General features: G+C 37.9%; 1 protein-coding gene across 1 annotated transcript; it reads right to left on the bottom strand.

The window, feature by feature from the left end:
• Positions 1 to 10,511: 10,511 nt before the first annotated feature.
• Positions 10,512 to 11,051, bottom strand: LOC148266300 (uncharacterized). Its single transcript, XM_088219073.1, has one exon. The coding sequence runs from the start codon at positions 11,049 to 11,051 to the stop codon at positions 10,512 to 10,514; it is 540 nt and encodes a 179-aa protein (XP_088075199.1).
• Positions 11,052 to 15,875: the final 4,824 nt, after the last annotated feature.

The raw sequence follows: 15,875 nt of genomic DNA, 5'->3' as shown, positions 1-15,875 counted from the left end.
GAAGAAGTTGTCAAACTAGGAATAAGCCTTGGCTAAGGAGTAGGCCAAGCAAGCAGTAGCAGACTCTGGTTCCTGTACACTTGAGTCTTGGGTAAGGCTAAGGCATCAACGGGATTACAAGTTGTGGGTTCGCTCAAGTAAGCCTCGACTATGGCTTACATCTCAACAAAAGAAAGAAACACAGTTAACCATTGGGCATAGCTAGCACCAAGGCAACAAGAGGGAGGTCCAATTCACACTCGACTAAGCCTTGGCCAAGGCTTATGTCACGTGCAGCAACTGATTTGAAAAAGGCATGCTATTGAGATTTAAAAGAAAAAATTCCCCTACAATTGGGATTGACAACAAACAATGAAGGGGAAGATGATTTTGGAAAACAAGCAAAGTGCCTAAATCATTGAGAGGAATCCTGATCAAAGTAAAAGGGAAACCCTAATCCTTTTTTGCTTTAAAAGAGATTACCGATAGAGAATAGAGGCATCTTTTTCCTCACACCGTGCACTGCAGCACCTGCAAAATTTCTACACTTTTCTCCTTTCTCTTTCCAATATTAAAAAAGATATATGCTTTATTAAACTCATCATGAGTGGCTAAAAACTTTTTCTTTTCTAGTTAAAAGATTTAGTGAAACTCTAATCTATATTGTGAGATCGAATTCAGTTGATTATGATTTTGTTTAAATGCAAGTATTTATTTATTTTTCTATGTGTATATATATATTTATATTTGTTGTTTCTAATTGTTCAACAGGGCCTGTTAGGCGTGTAACACAGTAATATACAACCATTCGAAGCAGTCGAAATCTGTAATTTCTCGAGCCGAAGTAGTATCTAGTGGTGATTAATTTTGAAGTAAGGGAATAAACAATCTAGTTGACCAGTTCACGCAGATGAGTCCAACAACTTGAATAAGATCCTTTTGGTTCTTAAGGTTGTTGACAAATTAAACTCTAGGGATGTTCTTGGGATTGTTTGATCAATGAGAACTAGTTAATGAGTGTTTTTTGACTAGTTTAAGATTAAGGAAGAACTGATTATCGAAATGTTTTCGATAACTAAAACTGATTTGTTACATTTTAATAAGACTAATTTTTGCATCAGTAATCAATTATATAATTGGAGCATAGCTATTTCGTTTAATGGGAATGCTTGCATAACTGATTTATGTATATTTATTTCCAATGTTCTCTTTAAGTTAGAATTTAATTTTGAATAAACCTCTCTGAATATCTATTTCATTCTAAAGAATAAATACTCCCTTCTATTTTAATTATGTTTAAAGTGGTTATAAAAAAGGAAAGTAATCCTTGGTTCCCTGAGGATTCGATCCTCTTTGTCACTTCTACAATTTAATATTATTAGTTAAAATAGGAATTTATTTTGGTAGATTTGGCACCCATCAAATTTTGGCGCCGTTGCCAAGGAATTAAGTAACTAATTATCTTTTCTTTCTTTTATGACTATGTTTGATCGCGAAGAACCTCTCCTCTATAACCCAGAGATAGGAAAGACGGCTAAAAGCCCGAAAAAATAAATTAAACTGAGAAAATAGATGTATCCACATGATACAAGAACTGAAGAAGACAATGAGACTGTAGAAACTGAAAGAGCATTAGCATTGATGGCACAAGAATGTACTCTAAGGAGTTGGCTTCTCCACCTACGAACCATCAATTCCTCTACATTACTTGTCCTGACTTAGATGTACCCTTTGAGCTAAAGTTAGGTATGATCCATTTATTGCCCAAATTCAGAGGACTGGAGAATGAGAATCCGCATAAACACCTTAAAGAATTTCAAGTGGTGTGGTGTGTTCTAGTATGAAACTATAGGGAGTTTATGAGGAGCAAATTAAACTGAGGCCATTCTCATTCTCATTGGACGACGCAACCAAGGATTAATTGTTTTACTTAGCTCCTGGTTCGATTACAACCTGGGGAGCGATTGTCACGTCATTCCTAAATAGATTCTTCCCTACTTCTCGTGCTGCCGAGATAAGAAGAGAAATATGTGAATCAAACAAAAGGACACTGAGAGTCTCCATGATTACTAAAAAAGGTTCAAAAGGTTGTGCGCTAGCTGTCTGCAACACGACATATTTGAGCAATCGTTGATCCACTATTTCTACAAAGGACTGCTCATTTCAAAAAGAAGAATCGTGGATAAAGCTAGCAGAGGTGCAACAGTGAACAAGACTCATCGAGAGGCGATGGAGTTAATATCAATCATAGCAACAACATCACAACAATTTGGAGCCTCACGAGACATTCCAAGAAGAGTAAATAAGGTAAGTATTTCTTCAATTAATCTCAAATTTCTAAGCTAACACATCTTATACAGAACACAGTTATAGAAAACAGACCACGAGCGAAAGTATGTGGGATATGCGCACATACAGGCAATCAAACGGATATGTGCCCCACTCTCCAAGAAGATGACGCGCAACATGTCAATGTCATGGGAGGATTTTAGAATTAGCAATAAATGAGATATGATCCTTACTTGAACACATACAATCCTTGATGGAGAGACCACTCGAACTTTAGTTATGGGCCGAGACAATAGAATTTCCAGCCATACCAGGCTTGTCCACCTCTCCAGCAGCAACTAACTGCCCCTGAGAAAGGTATATCCCTTAAAGAAATAGTAAAATCACTTAAAACTAACATGCAACAATTTTAATAGGAAATGAGGGTCAGTATCCAAAACTTAGAGACTCAGATGAGCCAACTTGCAACTTCCATAAGTAAGCTGGAGTTTCAAGGAAAATTGCCTTCCCAGACCGAAGTGAACCTGAGATCGAACATAAACACAATCACATTGAGGAATGGTAAATAGTTGTAAGAGATCCCTTGTCGGCCAGGCCTTAGGTAAAGCTCACGAAGGAAGCCAAATCAGAAGCCTTGGGTAAGGCTTTCAAGCCTAACTTATGATTATGATATACACAAAGAAAAATGGGATTATGATTAACCAGAACCATTCGTAGTGAACGTCCCATTCCTAGAAAGTTTTGGTAAGGCAAAGAAAGAAAATGAGGATAAAAAGATTTTGGAAACTTTTTACAAAATTGAAATAAATCTTCCCCTTCTTGATGCAATCAAACAAATACCCTGTTATGCCAAATTCTTGAAAGAATTGTGCTCACACATAAAGAAACTGAGCTGTAATGAGAGACTCAATATGAAAGAGAATGTGCTGGTCATCATACAGAGAAAATTGCCCCTAAATGAAAGACCAAGATATGTTTGTCATTTCATGTAAAACTGGTACTTTGGGCATAAGGAAGGCCATGTTCGACCTTGAAGCCTTAATCAATGTGATGCCACTATCCATTTACTCCTAACTGACGGCTGGACAATTGAAAAAAATAGGAGTCATTATCCAATTAGCAGACATATCCATTGTCTAACTCGAAGAAGTGCTGGCTGATGTATTAGTACAAGTGGATAATCTCATCTTCTCGGCTGATTTCTATGTTCTGGACGTAGAGAGTGATAAGTCTATAGATTCATTGGGCCTTCTATTGGGGAGACCATTCCTTAGTATTGCTAAGACCATGATTGATGTGCAGAATGGTACCCTCACCATGGAGTTTGATGAGGAAGTGGTTAAGTTCAATTTTATAATGCCATGAAGTATCCTACTGAGTTATCTTATGTATATAGTGTTGATATCTTAGATTCTTTACAGTAAAGACATTATAATTTATGTTTTAGGAACAAGATGAATATAGTTCTTAATAGTGCGCTGCACACTGACAGTTTGAAAGACCTAGAAAAAGATTATATGGCTTATAGAAAGTTGCAGAAAGCTATGTTTGAGATAGATTAATCCAAATGACTCAAAGGTTTCCCATCATAACCTATTTCTCACACCACATTTTAATCATCCTATTTCTCACACCAAGATTTTGCCTTCTTTTTTGCAGGCCCTTAAGTTGGAACTGAAACCGCTGCTAGGACAGTTAAAATATGTCTTCTTAGGAGAAGAGAAAACATTTCCCATCATAACCTCCAACAAACTGAGTAAGAAAGAGAAAAAAAAGCTGATCACGGTACTCCACGAGTATAAAGAGGTAATCGGTTAGACCATTGTCGATATTAAAGGAATATCACCCTCCACATGCATGCATTGGATACTGTTAGAGGAAGACAACAAACTCAGTAAACAAGCACAGAGGTGTTTGAACTTGTCTATGACTAATGTGGTGAAGAAAAAAATCCTAAAGTTACTAGATGCTAGAGTGATTTACCCAATCTCAAATAATAAATGGGTGGGACCGGTGCAAGTAGTGCTAAAGAAGATTGGAATAATAGTGATTGAGAACCAAAATGGTGAGAAAATGTCAACCAAAATATAGAACGGATGGAGGGTCTGCATTGGCTACCAGAAGCTGAATGTTTCCACCAGAAATGATCATTTTCCTCTCTTGTTCATTGATTAAATGCGAGAGAAACTTACTGGAAGAACACACTATTGTTGCCTAGATGGATATTTGGGGTTTTATCAGATTCTAGTTTCTCCAAAAGTCTAATAGAAGACAATGTTTACATGCTCATTTGGCACCTTTGCTTATAAAAAGATGCCTTCAGACTTTATAATGCCCCAACCACCTTTCAGAGGTGTATGATCAATATTTTCTATGACTTTGTAGAGCAAATTATTGAGGTTTTCACGGATGATTTGATAGTCTACAGGGAATAATTTGATGAATGCCTGGACAACCTCACTAAAGTACTAAAACAATGCCTTTGAATTAACCTTGTCGTGAATTATGAAAAGTTCCATTTCATGGTTGATCAAGGATTGATCTTGGGTCACATAGTGTCTTCGAAAGGTGTAGAAGTGGATAAAACAAAGGTAGATATGATAAAGTCCCTACCTTATCCCAAAAAACGTGCGGGAAATTCATTCATTCCTCAGGCATTTTGGCTTCTACAGGAGATTTATCAAAAACTTTTAAAAAATCAACCAATGTTTATATAAATTGCTGCAGAAGGATGTCAATTTTGAGTTTGATGAATCCTGCAGAGATGTATTTGGCCTGTTGAAGGAGAAATTGATCACAATACCTATCATGCAACCACTAAATTAGAACTTATCGTTTGAAATCACATGCGACACCAATGTATTTACCCGTTGCTTTTACATGCGACACCAATGTGTTTACCTGTTGTGTTTACATTGAAAAATTTTGTTCCTATATGTTGGGAACCAATGTTATTGTGTTTTTTGATAATGCAGCATTAAAGTACTTGTTGAAGAAGAAAGATGTCAAACCAAGACTGATCTAGTGGATTCTACTGCTGCAAGAGTTTTACTTGGAAATGAAGGATAAAAGAGGCATGGAAAACTTGGTTGCTGATCATCTCAGTTGACTTTCTCTAACTGAAGAGCTTACGTTGTTGAGAGATGAATTCTTAAATGAGCACCTCCTCTCAACACAACAGATCACACCGTGGTATGCAGATATTATCAACTTCTTGATCACATATACACTTTCAAACAAATTGTTCAGATCACAGAAAGACAAAATAAAGAGGGAAGCTAGATAATATGTATGGAATGATTCATATTCGTGGAAGCATTATTGACGTGGGAGGGTATGAGAAGGATCTAATCAATTCTTGAAACCCATTCAACGTATGCAATACCAAAACAATAACAACTTAGAATTAAATCCCTCTATCTAATTGAATCTGCAATCCTAAAAAGGAAAGTAAAAATAAAGACACGGAAAAATAAAACAAGTAAAAAAAAAATACCACAGACTTACCGATAAGTTAATTCCCACTCCTTGGCTTAATAAGACTTCTGAAGACTCTTGCTTCATGAAAAACTCAAAGAAGCTTATTTTAACAAAAATATTAAAAGAAGAAAAGCCGAAGCTCTCAAGAATTCTCTCAACTTTATTCTCAAAGATTGCGTTTACATCCTAGGGGCAAAGACCTATTTATAGCCTTTTCCGAGCAAACTAGATGAGTACAAAATCTTGAGATAATTAATAAAATAATAACTTAGATAAAATTCTATCTTAATCGAGGATAATTTACATAATAAACTAATTATTCTATCCTAAATAAATAAATTAAATAATCCTAAGGGATAGACTTACATTAAAATTATAATTAATTTAAATTCATATTTATCCCATGTGAAAACCATTTAAAAAATATGTGAAAATTAATTTTAACATATGAGTATTTTGAAAAGTGGGTGTCAAGCATTTTTAAAAAGCTTTAAAATAACAAAATAAAATAAATAAATATTTAAATAATTTAAAAAGGGGAAAAGAGGGGCCGACTGGTTTGGGCTACCCGGAGGGGTCAGGCCCCGTGGGTTGTGCAGGAGAAAGCCCGCGTGAGTCGCGGGCTAGCAAGCTTGGGCCATTTTGTTGAGCCATCTGTAGGCTCATCCACGCGGTATGCGCGCGTTCGACTTGTGGGCTTGCGTGGGCACGGTTGGTTCTGCTTGGGCCTAGAGGCCACGTGCGTGGGCACTCCCGGGCATTGTGCACGTGGTCCATGCAGGCACACATACATGTTTGTGGGCTATGCAGGCTGGGCCCCAAGCCCGACACATGTGTGGGCCTCCTTGCTTGTGTGTGGGCCTCCAGATCTCTACATCAAGAAGGTTGCCTGTCTTTGGTTTTTTTGTGGATTATAAGGTCACCTTGACCATGGGACCAGGGAACACCAATGGGTGTGTGGGCCAAGTATCTTTTACGTGCATTGCAACACATGTATATCCCATGGGTACCTAAACTCAGACTACATTTGGGCTTTCTTCTTGGGTCAGGAGTTTCAAACCGAGTCATTCCTTAGTAGTAAGGCCCGTTACCCTTTGGGTTTGTAGCACTTTCTGGTGTCATTTCTTCCTAGGCTGGGAACTTTGCTTGATGGATTCGGCCTCGCTGTTTGATACTTGATCAGGAACATAGTAACTGAGAGTATTGTTACCTCACAATTATTTTCTCTCATTTTTCAGGAGCTCATCTGCACTTGCTCGCTTCTTGCACTCCTCTGGTTTAGGTGTTTTGTTAGCGGGTATCACGTCATCCCCCTCTTCTTCGAGAGGACTCATCCTCGAATCTGTAGTGACTATAAACTTTTCATCTAAGGTCAGTGATGACAGATGATTTGCTAAACATCCTTTCGGATGCTCGGGTTGTTTTTAAATGAAGAAGCAACTTTGGTCCAGATCTAAATTGTGGTCCTGCTTCACCTGTCTCTTAGTGAACTCCTCGTATGATTTTTTAATTTTTAGTTGATCTTCATAAGCGTCCCTTCTTGACAGAGGTGTTAAAAAATGGGTGCGGTTACCTATTTGAATAAAGTATTGATTCCTTTTGTCGACATGAATGACATCGCGGTCATATTGCCAGGGCCTTCTTAGTAACAGGTATCTTGCTTACATGGGAACTACATCGCATAATATTTCATCTGTGTAGTCACCAGTGGAGAATGGGACACATACTTGCTGGGTGATATTGATCTCTTTGCTATCATCTAACCAGTGCAATTTGTAGGGAGTAGGGTGCTGTTTATACGTCAACCCTACCCGATCCACCAGCAAGGTACTAGCAATGTTAGAACAACTGCCTCTGTCAACTACCACACTACAGACTTTTCCATTGACCAGGTACGTTGAATGGAAAATAGTCTCTCACTGACTATTGCCTTCGAGCTTAACCTGTATATTTAGTGCTCGTTGAGCCACAAATATATTTCTTTATACTTATCGAGCTATACTCTATGCGTCTACTAGTGGTAGATCTTTATGCTCATCACTGCTTTCGTGGTTACTGAAGATATCTCCATCATCTCAGATAATCATGACATGCTGATTAGGACATTAGGATGCAATATGCCCCACTCTTAAGCACTTAAAATATTTAACAGTGCTCTGCAGGTGGCTGGTGACTTAGGATTAACTGTTGGATTGCCAGCGGGTTGTTTTCCCTTACTGTCGTCCAGTTTCTTACTTTCATCCCCTTGAGTCCATCACTGGTTTTCCTCATGAGCATTAATAACATATGCCTGATTAGTTCTTCTACTCTTCAATTTCCATTCAATCTTGGTGGCCTTGTGCATCATCTCGTCTAAGTCAACATAATTTTAGAGTTCAAGGATGTTGGCGATATCTTTATTTGGACCCTCCAAGAACCAAGCCATGGTGGGCTCCAACCGCTCATCAACTTGGGCCCTAATCATGGTTATCTCCATTTCCTTATAGTATTCTTCCACTGACTTAGAACCTTGGGTCAAGCATTACAATCTTATGTTCATGTCCCTATCAAAATGTGTGACATCCCAAATGCTAATTAAGGTATGAGGGTACCAGATACAGAAATAGATTACGAGTGCATGATAAGAATTATATGCAGTGAAGCAAATTAATACAAATCCCTTACAAAATATATGAGTTTCAATTACACATATGTAACTGAGGCCAGAAGTGGCTACAAAATACAAAATATCCAGATATAAAAAGGACCACTTTTATCATTATGCTATTGGAATCATTAGAGTGCAGGAACAATCATGAACTCAAGGTTTGCAGATCCACGGGATCCTGATAGACTTCAAGGGATAGGTCAGCTTATGGTTCCTCGTTATCTTCCTCATTCAGGGGTAGGGGCAGGGGCATGGAAAGAGTAAGTTTCATATACTCAGTCAGAAAAACAGTATTTAAATAACATCGTAAGGTTTAAAAGGTGAATAATAACATCATTAATACTTACCATTAGGTCAGGTCAGAGTCCTTATGAAAAAAAATTATTTATTAAGGAAACATCATGCCATAGTCACAATAATCAAAATTAAACATCACACTCAACAATAAAGAAAATCAAATAAATCATGAAATGTTCAGATTTTTCATGTCATGCTTCCCGAAGTCATTTCGACTTCCATCTCTGAGGGCAGATACGAATTTTTGACTACTCAAATGGAATGACCAAAGCATATACAAATAATGACAATTCGCTCAGACACATTTCCAGCTTGTCAAACCATGGTACGGCTATGACCACAGTCGTATTGACCATAATGGTCCTATAAGATATTCTATAGCGACGACAATACTTAGCCAAATATAACACCTAACAGATATTTGCGTCACCGCTCTCATCAGAGGGTACACCGTCATCCACAAGGTACAGTCCTCTCATGTCTTTCTAGACGAGATGAGGGAGGGAGAAATAAATACCCCTAAGAGATAAAAAGCCTAATGAGATACTTGATGCATTAGTATATCAATACAGATACATACATAGTTCGAACCATTTAGGCTTCATTCCACTTTACTTTTCTTTTTTTTTTTTTATTTTCCAAATAAGCTTTACCAGTTTCATATTATTTTATTTACATACAAATCATCAAGTGCCTATAAATCACATAGAATGCTTGAAATCAAGAACGCTTCACTTTATTAAAACCTACTAAACATAGAACATAAAAATCACATATTCATTATTTTAATTTTCTAAAAATACTCCTTAAAATATTTGAACAAATACTAAATTCTTTACCAAAATTTCGAAATATTTCCTACACCGTTCTTTTTCTCCTCCTCTCTTTCTCTCTCTAGATTACTCTCTCTCTCTTTAAACTCTTGGAAGGTGGAAGAATGGAAGTGATGAGAAAAATGGGAGGAAGGGTCCTTATTTATAGAAAATGGGGGCTGTCGGGTTTGTGCCAAGTGGTAAAATCTGGTGAAGAGAGAAAGTGTTGAAATGGAAAAGATCAATTTGACGCGGTACAAAAATATTTTCCTCCACCGACAGTGGCACACCCCATGTGGTGACACGCCACCCAAGGAGGGCAGTGGCATGTTACCCAAGGCGGCAGTATGCCTCACTCGGCCTTGTAGGCGCTCGGGCTACCCTGTCGCGTGCAGGCTTACTACGCGTAAGCCTATCTGCGTTAGCTTGTTGCGTAGATGGTGCGCGCACAGTGTGTGGTGCCTTGCCCATGTCCGCGTAATGGGTGCGCATGTCCTATGCCTGTCGCATGCACAGGTGCGCGCACAGCGCGCAGAGCCTATGAGGGCAACCCTCTCCCCCAGGTTTTTTCCCACGAGATTTTTCTCCCTCTTCTGTTTTGTCCTGGAAATTAATTATTTCAACAATAATAGTAATAATAATTAAATCAAAATAAAATAAAAATAATAAAATAATAATAATAATTTAATAAAATCAAAATAAAATAAAAATAATAAAATAATAATAATAATTTGATTAAATCAAAATAAAATAACAAAATTTGCTTAAATAAAAATTATGAATTACGATATAAAGCTGCGAAATGAATTTAAATAAGTTCAGTGTGGCTTGAAGGCCCGAATAAATAGGATTTTCAAATGCAATTTAGCACAGTAGTGAGCGGGGTATTACATTCCTCTACCTTAAAAAAATTTAATCCCTAAATTTGTCTTGAGTAGGTCTGGAAACTTTTCCCTCATCTCGTTTTCTAACTCCCACATCGCCTCTTCCAGAGTATGGTGCTGTCACTACACCTTCACCATAGGGATCGTTTTATTGCGTAAAACTTTATCAATCCATCCAAGAATCTCCATGAAGAGTTCTTTGTAAGTCATATTGACTTGTACCTGCATCTCATCGTGATAAATGATATGAGACAGGTCAGGGTAGTACCTTTTAAGTATAGAGACATGGAAAACATTATATAGACCCACAAACTCTTGAGACAGAGCAAGGCGGTATGTTACGGCTCTAATGCACTCCACGATCGAAAAAGGCCCCCCATAACGAGGGCTCAACTTCCCTCTTTTTCCGAACCGTATTTTTCCCTTATAAGAAAAGACCTTAAAGAAGACTTGGTCTCCAACGGCGAATTTCAGAGGTCTCCTATGATTATCAACATAACTCTTTTGGCTACTCCAGGAGGGAGCCAAGTTCTTACAAATGATCGCAATATTCTTAATAATCTCTTGGACGAAGTCTGGTCCCAAATGATGTTGGTTTCTAACTTTGCTCCAACAAGTTGGAGAACGACAGGGCATACTATACATGACTTCATATGGAGTCATGTCGATGCTGGAATGATAACTTTTATTATAAAAAAATTCACACATGAGAATATACTCATGCTAGTTATTGCTAAAGTTAAGGATGCAAGCTCGCAACATGTCTTCCAATGTCTGGATAGTACGCTCTGACTGACCATCAGTTTGGGGTTGATAAATGGAGCTGAAGTACAATTTAGACCCAAGAGCTTCTTGAAAGCTATCCCAAAAGTGGGAGGTAAATCGAGGATTTCAATCAGACATAATGGATGAGGGGACGCCATAGAGTCGAATAATTTCATCGACATAAAGGTGGGCTAATTTACTAGTGGAGTTAGTGGTCTTGATGGGCACAACATTGGCGGTCTTGATTAGTCTATCAACCATGACCCAAATAACATTACGACCAGAATAGGTCATGGGTAGTCCGATGATAAGATCCATAGTTATATGCTATCATTTCAATTCTAGAATCGGGAGGCTCTGTAACAAACAGCTGGGTCTCTAGTGTTCTGCCTTAATCCTCTAGCAAGTAAGGCATCGAGAGATGTAGTCGACAATATCCTTCTTTATTCCCAGTCACCAATATGAGTGTTTAAGGTCTCGGCACATCTTTATACTTTCGGGATGGATGGATAGTTTGGAGGCATGGCCAGCCTTGAGAACATCTGTCCTGATAGCGACAAGAACCTAAATTTGGTCCCAAAATCTAAATAACCCATTGTCTGAGATCCTGAAATCAGGAAATTCGTCAGAAGAGAACTTACTCAAATTCTTGGTGATTTCTTAGTATGTGGACTGAGGTTCCCAAATCTTCATGAAAAAATTAGGTAAGGATCGGATATGAGCAAGATAGGTACCATTACCATAATAGCTGAGGCAGAGTGACTGCATAGTTTTTATTATTTTCTAATTGGAGGTCATGGTTTGGGCTAATACTGTAGACTCCTTTCAGCTCAATGCACTAGCGACTACATTTCTTCTACCTGGATGGTAGATGATCTTGCAGTTATAGTCCTTCAGAAGATCCATCTAGTGTCTTTGTCTCATGTTTAACTCCCTCTGTGAAAAGATATATTTTAAACTTTTATGGTCAGTATAAATCTCAAAGGTCTGACTAAATAGGTAATGACGCCATATCTTCAAGGCAAAGATGATAGCCGTCAAATCCAGGTCGTGAGTAGGGTAGTTCCACTCATAGAGTTTCAAATGTCAAAATTCATAAGTGACCACTCTACCATGCTGCATCAAAATGTATCCCAAGCCAATATGAGATGCATCACGGTAGACCTGAAATTTTATAATGTTATCAGGAAGGATCAACACCGGAGTAGAGGTAAGACAACGCTTTAATTCTATAAAACTTTCACTATATTTGCAATTCCAGACAAATGGTATGCCCTTTAAACGAGTCAAGTCAACGGAGTAACAATCTTAGAAAATCCATCGATAGTAACTTGCCAAGCTAAGGAAACTACATACCTCGATCATATTGGTGGGCAGATTCTAGTTGATTACTGTTTCAACCTTGGCTGAATTCACAGAAACTCCTTCACTTGAAATCACATGACCGAGGAAAGAAACTCAATCCAACTAGAATGAGCATTTACTAAGTTTAGCATATAGTTGGTTTCGACGAAGTGTCCCAAGCACTTTAGACAGGTGGACTCCATGTTCTTTTGGGCTCTTAAAGTACGTCAGGATATCATCAATAAACACGATGACGTAATGATCCAGTGCATGCTAGAAGAAAACGTTGTTCATGAGGTCTATGAGGGTAGTAGGGGCATTAGTTAACCGAAACGACATCATCTTGAACTCGTATAGGCGTATCTACACTAAAAAGTAATTTTTATAATATCTTCTTCTTTGACTTTCAGCTGGTAATATCCCGATCTGAGGTCGATCTTGAAGAAGACCGTGACTCCCTATAATTGGTCAAAAACGTCGTCAATTTGAGGTAAGGGGTACTTATTTTCTATGGTTACTTGGTTGAGTTCCTACTAGTCTACGCATAGTCTGAGGGAGCCATATTTCGTTTTCCCATATAATACCAGATTGCCCCAAGGGGAGTGAGTAGGGTGAATAAACTTCTGGTCAAGCAGCTCGAAAAGCTGGTTTTCTAGTTCTGCGAGCTCAGCACAACTCATGCGATAGACAGGTTTCGAAATTGGTTGGGTTTTGGGTAGTACTTTGATTAAAAATTCTACCTCTCGCGGGGGAGGTAGACCAGGTAGTTCGACGAGAAAAACTTCTGAAAAGTTACAAACAACTAGAATAGAATATACAGTAGGATCAGCAACCATATTCCTGTTTATTCAATTATTAGAAAAAATAATAAAAATAGATTTTATTTTATTTTTTGGGATCGCAAGGTTATAACTTTACTTTAACAATCAATAATTGCTCTATATTTTTTTAACTAGTCCATTCCTAGAATAACATCTAACTCTTAGAAATCTAAAAGTATTAAGTCTACAAATACTTTTATTTTTGAAGTTTTTATCTTATAATTTTTATATACACAGTGAGCTTCTAGTAATTTTCTAGATGGAGTCAATACAGTTGATATTTCTCTTAAAGGTTCACACCTAATATATCAAATTTATAAATAAATGCATAGGAGATAAAAGATGAGTAGCACCGGTATTCATCAAAACCTTAGCAGAAGTATCATGAAAAGAAAGCATACCCTGGATAAGAACAAGAGTGGGGAGGGCACCAGATTCATCTAGGTGGTACACACGACTCTGGGCTACAGGTTTGGCCATGTTCTTCAGCCGCTGAGGGTAGTCCTTGATAAGGTGCTGGGTGCTTCCGCACTGATAGCAGGCGTGATTGATACGTCGACAGGGTAGATCATCATGCAAGTGACCACAATGCTAACATGGTTGGGAAGGTTGGGTAGACTATCGACTAGGTAGAGGTAGGGAAGGGAGAAGGAAAACTCGGGTTCATTTATTGGGGTAGCTACTTACTGGGTTGGACAATCTTCTTTTAGGTTGTTGGGTATGGAATCAGGTAATGCGTTGGTGCTTGACCGAGATGAAGTCTTCAGCCAACTGGGCATGTTCTAGCACCTCAGTATACGAACTGGGTCTTAGCATCGCAACTCAGTCATAGATATCGGCATGAAGGCCTTTTAGGAACATTCTAACTTCATAACTTTTAGGGATGACCATAAGAGGGGCAAACCTAGATAATTGGATAAATTGGGCTTCATATTGGGCAACCGTCAGATTTTCTTGATGGAGGTCTTGAAAGTTCTCCTCCTCCTCTTAGATATAAGTTGGAAAAAGTTATCAAAAAATGCATCCATGAAAATTTCTTAGGTGGTAGGGTGAACAAGATTTCCTTCTTAAGTCGCCACCTATGTTCTGCTTCACTGTTCAACATAAAGGCTGCTAGGGGGACTTTTTATTCCTCGGTTAGGTCTAAGACAAAGAAAAACTTCTCTATCTGTAGGATCCAAGCTTTAGCTATTAAGGGGTCAAAGCCAGTTTCAAAGTGTGGGGGGTTAAGTTTCCTAAACTTCGCTATGTTATAAGAGATGGACTTCTCAGCTGTTCGGTACTCCAGTGCTGGGTGTAGATAAGGGTTAGTTTGGTTCTATACTACGACTATGGTCAATCCTTGGATAGTTTGGAAGAGTTCGGTAAACTCGGCCCTGGTTGGATGATCCTGGGCCTCGAGTCTTTCAATACGTTCTATGAAAGATCTTTCGTGCGTCATTCCTATAAAAAAAAAGTAAGACATGAGTTGGTAGTTTAACTTTAAAAGGATGACTTATTTTCCTAGATATTCTAAGGGTCTTTCTATCTATAGCCTCAGTTGTAAGGGATTTGGTCCACGTAACTACTTTGATACCATATGTGATATCTCAAATGCTAATGAAGGCATGAGGTTTCCAGATACAGAAACAGATTACGAGTGCATGATACAAATTATATGCAACAGAGTAAATTAATACAAATTCCTTACAAAATATATGAGTCTCAAGTATACATATATAACTGAGGCCAAAAGTGTTTACAAAATATAAAATACCTAAATACAAAAAGGGCCACTTCTATCATTATGCTATTGGATTCATTAGAGTGCAGAAACAATCATGCACTCAAGGTTTGCGGATCCACAGGATCCTGATAGACTTCAAGGGATAGGTCAGTTGACGATTTTTTACTATCTTTATCATCTTGGGGAGAAATGGAAATTGTGAGTTCCATATGCTCAATAAAGAAAACAATATTTAGATAACATCGTAAGGTTTAAAAGATGAATAATAATATCATTAATACTTACCATTTAGTCATGTTAGAGTCCTTATGAAAATAATTTTATTTATCAAGAAAACACCATGCCATAGTCACAATAATCAAAATTAAACATCACACTCAACAATAGAAAAAATTAAATAAATCATGAAATGCTCAGATTTTTAGTGTCATGCTTCGCGAAATCGTTTCGGCTTCCATCTCTGAGGGCATATACGAATTTTCAACTACTCAGGTAGAATGATTATATCAGATACAGATAACGACAATTTGCACAGACACATTTTTGGCTTGCCAAACCATAGTACGACTATGACCACGGTCGTACCGACCATAGTGATCCTATCAAATATTCTATAACCACGCTAGTATTTAGTCAAAGGTGATCCCTAATAGATATTCGCGTCACTGCTCTCATCAGAGGGTATGCTGTCATTCATAGTGAGTGGTCATCTCACGTCTTTTCATACCAGATAGGGGAGGGAGAAACAAATACCCCTAAGAGATAAAAAGCCTAACAAGACACTTGATGCATTATACATATCAATACAGATACATATGTACTTCAGACCAT

Source organism: Carica papaya, chromosome 4, assembly GCF_054855325.1.
Source record: "Carica papaya isolate Zhongbai chromosome 4, ASM5485532v1, whole genome shotgun sequence".
Taxonomy (NCBI): Eukaryota; Viridiplantae; Streptophyta; class Magnoliopsida; order Brassicales; family Caricaceae; genus Carica; species Carica papaya.
The sequence above is the reverse complement of the archived record's forward strand: the minus strand, read 5'-3'. Positions and strand labels throughout refer to the sequence as shown.